This window comes from Hippocampus bargibanti, linkage group LG11, assembly GCF_051943395.1.
Source record: "Hippocampus bargibanti isolate YZ-2025 linkage group LG11, ASM5194339v1, whole genome shotgun sequence".
Taxonomy (NCBI): Eukaryota; Metazoa; Chordata; class Actinopteri; order Syngnathiformes; family Syngnathidae; genus Hippocampus; species Hippocampus bargibanti.
The window spans coordinates 7675442-7688663 of NC_142744.1; the positions used below are offsets into that span (position 1 = coordinate 7675442).

General features: G+C 38.7%; 1 protein-coding gene across 3 annotated transcripts in view; it reads left to right on the forward strand.

The window, feature by feature from the left end:
- Window positions 1-1389: 1389 nt before the first annotated feature.
- LOC148891376 (rho GTPase-activating protein 29-like) overlaps window positions 1390-13222 on the forward strand; it is a 69999-nt gene continuing 58166 nt past the window's right edge. For 2 of the 3 annotated variants that reach the window (XR_016116386.1, XM_089007621.1), the window contains exons 1-2: window positions 1390-1531; window positions 2929-3248. Coding sequence is in view for 1 of the 3 variants with exons in the window: in XM_089007621.1 (XP_088863747.1) it covers window positions 2987-3248 (262 nt within the window). In the remaining 2 variants the exon portion in view is untranslated. Of the gene's footprint in view, window positions 1532-2928; window positions 3249-10693; window positions 10864-13222 lie in introns of those variants that run through there. The other variant, XM_089007622.1, reaches the window with a different exon arrangement.

Below are 13222 nucleotides of genomic sequence, written 5' to 3' on the forward strand. Positions count from 1 at the left end.
CACACACAAAAAAACATCAAATGAGCCACTGAGAACAAGCGTGGGCTAACTCCATTCTTGGCTGTCATTTTGGGTTTGGTGCAAATCAAAACGTGTCAATATGAAAAAAAAAACGTAGAAGATTACCCCAAAGTGCAACAAAGGCTACCCCAATTTGTCAAAATTGAAACTCACTTCAATTTCAACACATATTCCCAGAAAAGAATATGCCTTTTCTCTGCTCATTTTTGTTCTTGACATGAAAAGGACTTGGCCCATTCTAGTTCACAATCGCTCAGATACTGTATGTTTTTTTTCATGATGATAATTATTATGATGTGTGAGAAAGCAAGGAAAGCCCTCGCTCTAGTATGAATGACATTTTCCCCGTTGGTGTGATGATTCCATGTGCTGATATGTTTGACTTTCGTCTTGAAAAGTGCTTAGAAAAAGAAGAAAAAAGAGTAGACGACATCTTTTGTATATGAAAAATAAAAGATAAACAGATGACAGTTCAACGTGATCCAATAATGTGGCTCCTTTATCGATATCACTGTAGTTTTTTTTACAAAGTAACACACATTTCTACAAAATTGAAAACTTTATGCTATGGCTCATGTACTGCCCAGAAGCATACAAGGCAAAACATATCAATATATTGTGTATCATAAAAACATCTCACAATGTTGATATTTTTGGACACGTAGTATAAACTGATAATTGAACAATACACTAGTGAACTTGTTGTTACGTTTAATTTTATTTTTGTATTGTTATCTTCAGGGCATATTTTGTTTTTTATACCGACGCTTATTTCGGAAGTCATTAGCTTGTGGTGTACGAATATTGTGGTTGGACAAAAGACAACAAACCACAAAAATCTAAATCACCCCTGAAGCTAAAATCCACTTCAATTCTTTGCACACTAGATGGCAGCATGGGCAACCACAAACTACCCAAATTTGGATTTAAAGCTCACATTTAACCATGCTAAACCCAAATTGTTCATTTAAGTTGTTTATGTTTGTAAATGTTTCATTCATGTGAAAAAGTGTTGTTTCTGTTTGATAAACCAAGTGGCGTTGCAGTGTTGCTCGGAAACAAAATCAGATAATTCACAAGAAAGTACAATGTGACTTCGTAATGACGAACTCGGACGCTGACGTTTCGCTCACGTTAGGCTAACAATGAGTGTTTGAAAACGACAAAAAGCCATTCTTTTTTGTGTTCCTTTGATTATTTAGCTTTTTAAATCCCCGTGCGTGTGCTCGTCCATTTAACGTCACTAAGCCCCGCCCTCTATGTTGGTTTTAGACCAATCAACGTGCCGTTAGTTCCCCACGTGACAAGGGGACTTGCTCATGACGAATGATTTGGGAGTTAACTGCTTGAGCTGCAGTGCAGCGAACAAGTACGGTTGAGTGTCTTTGCTCGCTGTTCACTTTTTGCTCTTTTAAAAGTTATATTCTTCACACTTCGAACTGGAATACTATTTTTTTTCTGAAACGCTGTTTGGATATCTTTGCTACCATGCCCAAAAAGTGCTGGTCAGGTGAGTGATTAAATCGCATGTTTTTTTTCCCTAATTTGTTTTTGTATTTTTTTTTCTTGCAATAAAATGCTTCACGACTGATAATCGGAAGGAAATTACAGTACAACATTCCAAGCCTCGTATTACACTGCGGACGCCCAAATACTACAAATATTTTTTAAACACTTATTATAACAGTCGACAGCTTTTTCGTCAACCCTGACATTGCGTCAGTACTACTCATGTTTTATCATTAAAGATCTCCATCATTTGCTTTTAAGTCCGGGTCTCCCAACTTATTTTTATAAATAATAATAATACATTTATTTGACCAAAAACTATAGCTTTAACAAAACACGAAGATTAAACTTACAACAAGAAAATAATTATTCTAATATTTTCGTAATACTGTATGTGATCCTAACAATACATTTTTGGAGGGCAATACAATACAATACATTCCGATTTATATAGCTCTTTAACAACAGCTGCAGCTGTAACAAACCATGGAAATCTATCATACAGGGAATAAAGCAGTCACAAAGATAGTAGAAAGCACCAGTGAGTGAAGCCAAGATCAAGTCGGAATCATGCCAAAGAGTACAAACGAGTTTTGAGAAAGCATATGAATGCTATGTGAAAAAATGTGGATGGATTGGAATCAATTGGATAATCGTTTAATAGAACATTGGTATCTAACTGAATGCAAATTTCCCCATTGTGGGACTATTGGATTGAATTGGATTTGCCTTTATTAGTCTCGCAGTGGAGAAATTCACATTTCACAGCAGCAAAGTGATGAAATGAATGAAAGTAGAAAAAAGAAACCCATGAGCATATTATTTCAGAATCAGAATCAGAAAACCTTTAATAGTCCCACAACAGGGAAATTTGCAAATTTTATGTGGTCCGCGAAAGCATGCCAACTTCTATAACGTTTGCTCATATCTGTAATATATAATAAATGCAAATATTGATAGATTGCAAACATTTTCTTGTTATGTTATTGCATATAGTTAATAAGATGAATTTTGCTGAAGTACAGAACAGAACAACACAATTGGATTGGATTTACCTTTATTAGTCTCGCAGTGGAGGAATTTAAATTTCACAGCAGCAAATTTCTGAAAGGAAGAGGAAAGGAAAGAAAGAAGTAGAAAAACAAAACACAGGAGCTGCTGGAAAGGCAGCCACTCTCGCAGCGCCATCTTGATGTCAAAAGAATAAAAAAAAGTAACAAATAATATGACAACACAAAGACACAGTCATTCATTCTTAAGCACTTTCTGTACCCTCAATACATCACAATATTGACGACACATAACACAATCAATATTTATGTTCCTGCTATATCAAACCATTCCAAGTGATCAGTGTGTTAAGATCATATTGATCATCTTGTTCCTGTGTCTCTCTAGGGGAAGCCATTAACCGCCTGGGTGGCTGTTTATTCGAGTAGCTCACCTCATTGCCAGAATGCTCCGTCAGAGCAGCGGAGGCGGCGGTGTAAAGCCAGGTCATGCCTCGGCGGCGTCCAGACGTCACTCTGACTCCGCCAAGACCTGGGATGTCAGGCACAGGCAGTGCGCCCGCAACCTGTTGAGCGATGGCGCTGATCCATCGTTGTCTGCTTCATGCCCGCCCGGAGTGGATCCGGAGTATGTGATGATGCTGGTGAATGACGTCAGGTGGTTTGCTAACGTGCTGCTGCACCTCAAGGAAGCCTTCCAAAGTCCAGGTGAGAGGAGAGGCATTGGCTATACAGTGATACCTTGGCCTACAAACTTAATTGCTTCCCAGCCAGAGTGTGTAAGGCGAAAAGTGTGTATCCCAAAAATTAATTTTCCCATAGGAAACCATTAAAATGAGAATAATCCGTTCCGAGGTCCCCATAAAACATAATTTTCTACATTTTTAATTTTCTAAGCCTTAAAACTACACAAAATATACCTTATTTTATATATAATAAATGTGCTATTGTATTATAATTAAAGAAATAAACTGTACTGTATAATAAAGTCGTTTTATTTACCTTTGTGATGGTCGTTGATGGCTTGATGGAATGGAGTGGCCGGTTTCCTCAGCATTAAACACTTGTTGAGGAACATAGGCTTCTTTCACCATCTTGAGGAATGGTCCCTTGGAGGTACTTTCTCTGTGATAATTGTATCTAGTTCATCAATTGTGATCTGTTTAGCTAGGTTGATAGCTGTATGTGTACTGATGACTTGTGCGGGTTATTTGTGGAGCCTGATTGATGGGATATTTTAACATTCCAGTCTACACTCTGCTTTAGAACTATCAAAGTTGAAATGAGTCCAAATTTCACTGTTTTCTATCCATTTTCTCACAATTTCACTTGTTTTTTTTTCGCTTTTGTTTTTTTTTGTTTCAAGCTCTGACGTCTCCCTTTCGTGTGTGTGTGTGTGTGTGTGTGTGTGTGTGTGTGTGTGTGTGTGTTTTAAATACGAAAAATAGTTCGTATTTAGGTAAAATTTTCATAAATGTAACGTAAACCGAAAAGTTCATAAGCCAAGGAGTTCGTAAACCGAGGTATAACTGTACTGTGTTCTTGGAAACATTTTGAGACTATCCCACACATCAGCCTTCTGTCTGGTTGCTGACTTTGTCGTTAGAACTGACATGAGTGAAATTATTGCTGAACAAACGACAAAAAAAAAGTCGGTGATAAGATGTTTTTGAACTGATAGACATAAAACTCAACCGGTTAATTCAAGCACAAGTTGTGCACATGCGTCACAGCACAGACACATTCCAGTCATACAATTAGACGTCACGTTTGTTGATCTAATGTGAATGATGATTGCAAAAGATTAGATATAAGGAAAATACATCTGAATTGCGTGGGTTATTGTGAATGTCGCCATGGTTATGGCTGGGACAATTCTGGTCAAATTTGTTTAGATGGCCCTTTATCAAAACGGGCCCTCACAAGCCTACCCTTGAAAAAATATGAATGGCATCTACTGGTCTAAACTCCCGAGAGGACAAGAAAAAAGTCAAAAATCCCATAAGAGGGGAAAAAAAGAAGAAACTTGGTTAATATTGGCGGGCTTCTCACTCTTTTGTATCAGATTTATTGTATTGGAAGCAATGACAAAATTGATATAACGTTCCACTCTCAAATCAACACCGTCGCATTTATGGCGCTTTCGTATCAATGCTGTATCATCAAAACCAGAAAGCCTTTAACAGTCCCACAATGGAAAAATTTGTAATCTACAGCAGCAAAATTGAAAGGGGCGAAAAGATTAAACCAAAGTATTCTACGCATCATAGAAATCGAATAAATAAACAAAATAGGAGAACGCAAAGGGATTAAAAAATGGTTAGGAGCTGCTATAGAAGCAGCCGCACAGGGGGCGCCATGACGGGGGGTGCTTCCACAATAGCTGCAGCTGTAACAAAGCACTTCACGTAATAGTCAACATAAAGCAACATAACAAACACAACAGGAACATAAAAACACGAACATTTGTGCAATTTCCCCATGTACTCTATGATGTTTGAGTACAAGACAAACGCTTTATGACAGAGCAGTTCTAGATGACAGAGGAGAGGATGGAAACCTCATTTTCACCAGTGGATCAGAGACGTCATGGCCGAATGTGCACGTCAGCTAAAAGCTAAGTTTTCAAAGCAAACACCGAAGCTGTAGCATCCATTGACAAAAAGAGATCTCCTGTCCGACATAAATCCGCTTCAATTCCAAGGCGCGACAATTCTACGACAGCTCCTTCTCATCGCAAGTTAAAACATGAATGTTTTATCATCGTGTTTTTTTCCTCTCGCCACTCAAAACAAATTCATATTTTTCACTTATTGATCCTGGATCATAATCAGAAACAATGCCTCACTATCAGTTTCAAAGCTGACTATATTTGCAGCCTCAGCATTGCTAATGTACTGTATGGTGAAAACAGAGATACATTGCATAGCCTGTGTAGGAAATTATTCTACCGTTTGTTAGAACGGATCAATATTGTCAATATCAAAATCATTATTGTCAGCGGGGAAAAAAAATGCTCCGTTAGCATATCAATATTTTGTCCCACCTGGAAGATGTTTTGCATTATTTTGCTACAATATGACTTGGCTGTAGTTCGATCTTGAATGCACGACTACTACACACACACACACACACACACACACACACACACACACACACACACACACACACACACACACACACACACACACACACACACACACACACACACACACACACACACACACGCGCGCGCACACCAGGCTCCCAACAGTGCTTCTGGCAGTGGGAGTGATTTGTTTAACCATTCCTGTGCTTGGAGGAGGCCGCTCTATCTCGCATGCATATGCATGTATGTGTGCCTTTTGTGTGAAATGAAGGTAACAAATGGATTTATGAGCGTCCTCTTTTGACTTTGTAACGCATCAATAAAAACTCAAATCATAATACTAATAGCATTATGCCGTGTTTGTCGTCCAACCAACTTTAATCCCTCGGTGTGTTTCAGGTGGATCAAAAGCTTACTTGTCACGGGATGTGAAACTGAAACTGAAAAACAAGTCATAATATCGGAATGCAAAATGATAATGTTGATGTGTAAAATACAATACATATTAATTTATACAACGCTTTAACGATAAATGAAGAAAACAATGGGGGGTGAGTGGCAGAAGTGAAGAGATGACCATTATTATTATTATTATTATTATTATTATTATTATTATTATTATTAGTAGTAGTAGTACCAATATTAATATTAATATTAATATCAATTTAACATTAATATTAATTTTAATGTTAATGTTAATGTTAATGTTAATAATAATGCTAATAATAATAATAACGCTAATAATAATAATAATAATAATAATAATAATAATAATAATAATAATATTATTCAACTTATGATGATAATTATTATTATACTTATTATTATTAGTACTAATACTACTAATGCTAATAATAATAATAATAATAAATATTATTATTATTATTATTACAGTAAAGTCTCGTTATATCGATAGTACTGTTTATTACGATACTATTTCTATGAACGCAAGGAGAAAATTTACATGCCGCAAGATCGGATATATCGATAGTCCGGTTATATCGATATTTTTTCCGACTCCCGAGAATATCGATATAACGAGACTTTACTGTATTATTGGTAGTAGTAGTCGTAATAGTAGCAGTATTATTATTGCACTACTACTAATAATAATCATTATACATACTACTACAAACTATATATACTACTGCTAATCATAAGAATTATTATTAGTAGTAATTTTAGGAGTATATTATTATAATAATAATAGTAATTGTAACAACAATAATAATAATGATTATTATTGTTTCTACTATTGTTGCTACTACTGTTGCTATTATTATTATTATTATTATTATTATTATTATTATTATTATTATTATTATTATTATGATATTATCATTATTATCATTATTATTTTATTATTATTATACTGACAATGCTAATAATACAAGTTACTAGTTGTAGTAGTAATAGTAGCAGTATTATTATAATACTAATAATAATTGTTAATAGCAATAGTAGCATTATTATTATTATTGATATTATTTTATTCATAGTAGTTGTAGTGTAGTCAGTGTAATAATAGTAATCATCCTAAGAAGTAGAATAATACTGTAAAAACACTGTAAAAACATTTTATACTGTATTTTCTGGTGTATAAGGTGCACCGGAGTATAAGACGTCCCCCTCATGAATGCTGTATTTTGCCACGTATAAGGCGCACCGGACTATAATGCGCACCTTCAATGAATGACAAAAGTTCCAAATACAATGTATAAATACATATAAAAGTTTTCCAAATAAGGCGCTACAGTAGAGGCTGGCGTTTCGCACGACTTATACAAATGAAAAGTGAGTCGGTGGCTGCTGACAGTAGTTGAGACACCTGTTGCTCAATATTACTTGACATATAAAGTGCACGTGCGTATAAGGCGCAGTGGTCTTATTTTGAAGAAAATGAAGGCTTTTGAGTGCGCCATCTTCAGCGGAAAATACGGTATATACAATATTTTAAAATTAAGTATTAACAAAAAAAAATATCATCTTAGGCCAACAATGCTTGTATTTGATCCTCGGATCACCTACCCGTCCCGTTTTACATGTTCCCCTCCTCCAACACATGTCAAACATGCTGTGTAGGTAGACTTGAAGGACAGGACTTGTGCACCCCTGCCCCCAAATTTGAGCATTGGGCCGATCTCTTTCATGTTTATAAATTCCCAATAGGGTGACGCCCTCCCTTTACTGACCGGCATGTCATTGCTACGCCAACAGCAGCGTGAACCAGAACGGCGGGAACCAGTTAGCCTGGGAATTTAGCACCTTAGTAGAGGCTGTTTGAGGTTTTAGCTTAGCAGCGCATGGGTGAAAGGTATTGGCGTGCACACACCCACACCGCTGAGTCGGGTCTGAAGAGGCCTGGACAAGAAGGTGAGGCTCTTATGACCCATTGGGTGAACCCTGACTGTAATCCCCAGAAAAAGCCACGCAGACTTTGTTGGACATTTAAAGGACAACCGACGCCTCTGGGCAAGTTGTGTCCATAATTTGTAAAATCACTTCAAATCACTTCTACTGAGCGTATTTTACAAAGATTCCACTGCATATAGCTACATTTTACGTTTTAAGACTTGCTCTGATTATTCAGGAAGTCTTGTTTTCGAGTTGGTGACGATTCCTGACGTGACGTCACGCCAGGAACGCCCCTGACTGAGAAAGCGACACACAAAGCATTTTGGGTACTTTGTTTGGTCTGAAAACTTCGTGTTGATGGCGAAATTATAAGGAAAACACATAAATAACGCGATGGTGAATTGTTGTGTGTTGCACCAAGACTACTATTTGATATTAGTTGACACAAATTCCCAGCAGACAAATCAGCCCATTTCCAACAGAGCTTGGGCGCCATCTTGTGCATTTTTCTATGTCCAGTCCAGATACCTCAAAATGACACGGAATAACTTCTTTAATCGATTGCAAACATTTATGCTTTCCTCTTCAGAACTATTTGAATCATATTCATAACTGGATGAGGAACAAGAAAGCATCTTCTCCGAATCTGAAGCCATTGTTTTGATTCTCGAACAAGGCAAGACGTCCTGGCGCGACGTCACGAACAAGGGGGCGGGACCTGCTGAAACTCTGCATCTCCGAGGTTATTTTGAAGTAGTTTTGGGACACTAACGCATTTTCATTGGTGTTTTGCATATGACTAAAAATATCAGCCTGCGTGTTTTGGGTATTTTAGATGCTAGAAAACGTTTTTTCTGATGTCAGTTAGGAAATGCTTTTTCCAAAAGATTTGCGTGGGCCTCCCTTTGCAAAAAATCTGACTCGGTGTTCTGATTCCTTTGGAATCAGCTGGGCAGTGGTTTGCATCCCATGGTGCGGTCTGTACATTTCTTCTGTCTTTTTTCAAACCATAGATTGTTGTGCCTTCACTGACTGTTGGACTGCCTGTTCGATGTCTGTCGCTTAGCACACCAGTTCATCCTTTCTTTCCCAAGACTAGTTCCGACTTTGATTTTGATTGTAGTTTTATGGTCTGATGGTGACTTTAGGTGGTTCCATGGTCATTCTGGTTTTCCTTCTCCTGCTAGTTACACTTGTTGTTTTTGGGTCTGGTTCTCCTGTTGACGAATGATCGTAACCCCAACCCTAAAATCCAGGGCCCGATTGCAGTACAGAGAGTAGTTGCTGTTCTCCATCTGGTTCCAGTTTTGATCTTGGTTGTGATTTAGTTCAGGTTCAGCTACTACTTCTAAATGTGGTATTTGTGCTTTTGGTGCTGGAATTAGACCTTGTTCTGGATGTAGTACTACTCATTCAAGTTGCAGTTGCAGTTTTGGTTCTACTTGGGCTTCTGGTCCTGGTAGCTGTTGTACTTTTGCGACTAGTCTGGTACCAGGTCTCATTCTAATTCAGTTTTCGTTCTGCATCTCGCTCCAGTTTGATTCTTGTGTTTTTCGGTTTCTTCAACAAATTGTCATTGTTGTGGTCCTGGTACTTACTAGTTACGCTAGCTACCAAATTGTCATTGTTGTGGTCCTGGTACTTACTAGTTACGCTAGCTACCCTTTCTGTTTTTGACTTTAACTGTGGTTTAGAATATTATTTTATTTGAAAATCACAATTTGTTGTGATATATCTCGTGTTCTCATTCCAGTTGTGGTTCCGCTTTTGATTTTAGTTTTGATTCCAGCCGCTTGCAGTTAATGTTTATTTCTGAATTCGCTACAAATGCACTTGTTGTCGTATTGTTAGCATCCGCCCGTCAATCTATGTCCACGTGTCCTGTTCTGCTTCAGCTAAATCTTTTAATCGGGGGAATGAGATGGTGAAAAAAGAGAAAAGAAGCTGTCGACGACGTACCGGACTGAGCCCCCCCCACCCCCAAGCCCCCACGCTCCCCCTATCCCCCAGTCTCCCGCATACTCTGCATTCCTTTAGAACAAATGTTCACTTGTGGCCGCGCAATGCCTTCAATAGAGCAGCGCGCGGGTAGCTTTGAACCACGCCAACGTGGAAAAAGCCCCCCCATTCTCGGAATACATTGCCAGCTAGATAAATTTTTGCTCAGAAGGCCCACTGAAGGCCTCAGTGGCCGGTTTTACCGGACATTGCCTTCAGGGGACCCTCGGCAAACTCATCTTTCTTTAGGAACGTCAGGCATCCTTCTTTTCATCGCCTTTCCGTCTACGTGACTACATTTGAAAATATTTTGCCGTGGCGCAAAATACCGCACTTGTGGGCGTCCCACAAAGAAAAGTGTTTGCCGTGTCATCGCGACATGCTGATAAGATTGAATTTTAGTCCAGTTAAACTGCATTGTTGGTATCCGCGATGCCACTTTGCTTTGTCGTGTCACTGCGGCCTATTTCAAGCCGGCTGCCATTTTGGGATGTCATAATATTTATTTATTTATTTATTTTGTTGTTGTTTTGACTTCAAAATGGTGCCGCAAGAGTGGCTGTCTCTACAGCAGCTCCTAAATTTTGTTGTTCTACTTATTCTTTTTCTTTTTCTTTTTCTCTTCCTTTCGTAACTTTGCTGCTGTGATGCATATGTGGAACTGTCACAGCTTGGAATCGAAGCGGATTTATGTGGGACAGGAGATGTTAGACAAACTATTTTCGTCAATGGATGCTACAGCTTCGTGTTTGCTTCCAGCATGTAGCTTGTAGCAGACGTGCACATTCCACCATGACGATCCACTGGTGAAATTGACGCTTTGATCCTCACCTCTTTCATCTATAACAGCTTCATGTAACAAAGACGGTACAGAAATTGAAGGTACAGTACTTTGTGTTGTCATATTATTTATTTATTTTTTGTTCTTTTGACTTCAAGATGTCGCCGCGAGAGTGGCTGCCTTTCGAGCAGTTTTTTTGTTTATTTTGTTTTTCTACTTCTCCCATTCCTTTCATCTTCCATTCACTTTGCTGCTGTGAAATGTTCCTTTCTCCACTGCCACATTAATAAAGGTAAATCCAATCCAATGCAAATAGGAATTTCTCCAATGTGAGACAAATAAAGGTTATCTCATCTCATAACATTTGACAATTTTATGTTCGAGGGCTGTGTCCGTATTTGTGCCGTAATACATCAAGAAAAAACGGTGATGGGTGAAATCCACATTTCAAGTCAACAAACTGGGATAAGATTTAAAAAACCAGTCCCTGTTCATTGACCGTAAATCCTCAATGCCCGCCCAAGTGTGCCAGCTCAAGTGGCGGCTTGCGGGTGGCGCCTTCAATCGAAAGCCGTCCTAACGACATAATGGCTTAATGGGCCGGGAGAAAGAAAAGAAAAGGATTTGTCGGGCGAGGGCGGGAGGGCTATAACTTGCCCCCTTCCCATGATGCCACGTGAAGGATGTTTTTTGTGCAAGTTCTTGGTTTGCGCTGTGTTTCCTGGGTTGGTTATTTATGGTTATAGGCTAAGTGGGTTAGGGGAGTGTTTATGTAGTAGATTGTTCGCGGTGATGGAGAGCCCAGAAATTTACAACCTCGCCCCTTTTATTTTTCTTCCAGCTTTGTGCGTCACCTTGTTGTTGTTGCAAAAGTCATCTCCGGGACACGTTCTCATAGTTGCCCTACTTTAAGGAGACTGCATAAGGAGACTTCCTGCACTTATACAAAGTCGCAAAGCTCCTAATAGACTACATCAGTATTAGGTGGCATATGTCAAATATGTCTATGATTGCATTTTCGAAAGCTTTCTGACAATCCCCTTTGTGTTGTTCTGTAAAATCTGTATTGGGTCAACATTTTTTGGTAGGCTGTGAATATTCCATTGGCATTTCAGGATCAGAATCACCCTTATTGCCAAGTATGTAGAACACGCTGCACTAGTATCATCATATAAAAGACATGACAAATAAGCATGAATGTATGTTCTACATACTTGGCCAATAAAGACTCAGAATCAGAATCATTTTTATTGGTCAAGTATGTAGAACACACAAGGAGTTTGTCTTTGGTAGAACACGCTGCACTAGTATCATCATTACAAAAAATAGCAAAGAGGCACTATACGGTTATATTTCGGTTACTGTTTAGAGAGTTAATTGAGACGGGGGAAGAAGCTGTTTAAATGTCTGCTGGATTTGGTGCGCCTGCCTGAGGGGAGTCGCTGGATAAGGTTGTGGGCAGTGTGCGGAGGGTCCAGTAGGAAAGAATGTTAGCATTTTTGTGCCCTCCTTTAACATCGTATCACCGCCGTTTGACCTTGTTATGGCAATTCACTATACAAACACATTGTAAACATCGTTTTATTTTCTCAGACCTCCGTTTTTATTATACATCCGGTCAATGACTACATCAAGCCGGTCTTTACAAAAGCTCTCCCAAACAGCTCGGCCATTTTGTTCCGTCCCAAAGATTAAATAATCTTTTTGCTCTTACTTTTGATTCCTGCTTAATTTTTCGAATGTTAAACAAACCTAACAGACCTAACATCAACTCAAGAAAAAAAGACAGCGACAGTATGAAAGGTGAATACAGAAATTTCAAGTCCCGGCTTTCCAATATTCCCTGTCAGGTTGCCGCCCTTCACCCTTTGATATGGCCTCTGAAAATGGGAAATACTGTGTTGCGACCTTTGACACGGTCCACAGACGCAGGAAAAAACAGGGGTTGTGTGAAAAGGGCGAATGGAAATGCATTAAAAGATGAATAAAGCAGTCTCAGCTTTTCAGTATTCTACATCAGTGCGATCTTGAGATTTGTATGTATTTAGTGTCCTAGTTATATATTCACCATTTGATTGGCAACAGTTAACGTATTTTGTTTAACATTTCATGTCAGCATTCTTTATATATACTGAGTGTGGTGGTGTGGTGAGTATAATTTTGCTTTTTTGATTGTGTGTTGTGTGCTGTGCCGATGACCATTTTGTGTTCGGGAACCTTTTACTGAGCGAGTTGCTTGTTCTGTAGCCACAAAGAGACATAAGTCTTATTGTACCGGTCCCAAGCCCGGATAAATACAGAGGGTTGTGTCAGGAAGGGCATCTGACGTAAAAGCTGGGCCAAAACAAACATGCGTATCATACTTCTGAAGATGAAGGTGACTGATTCGCTGTGGCGACCCCTTGAAGGGAAAAGCCGAAAGGAAAAGAAGAAGTAGTTTCCTAGTTATATAGCTAATAG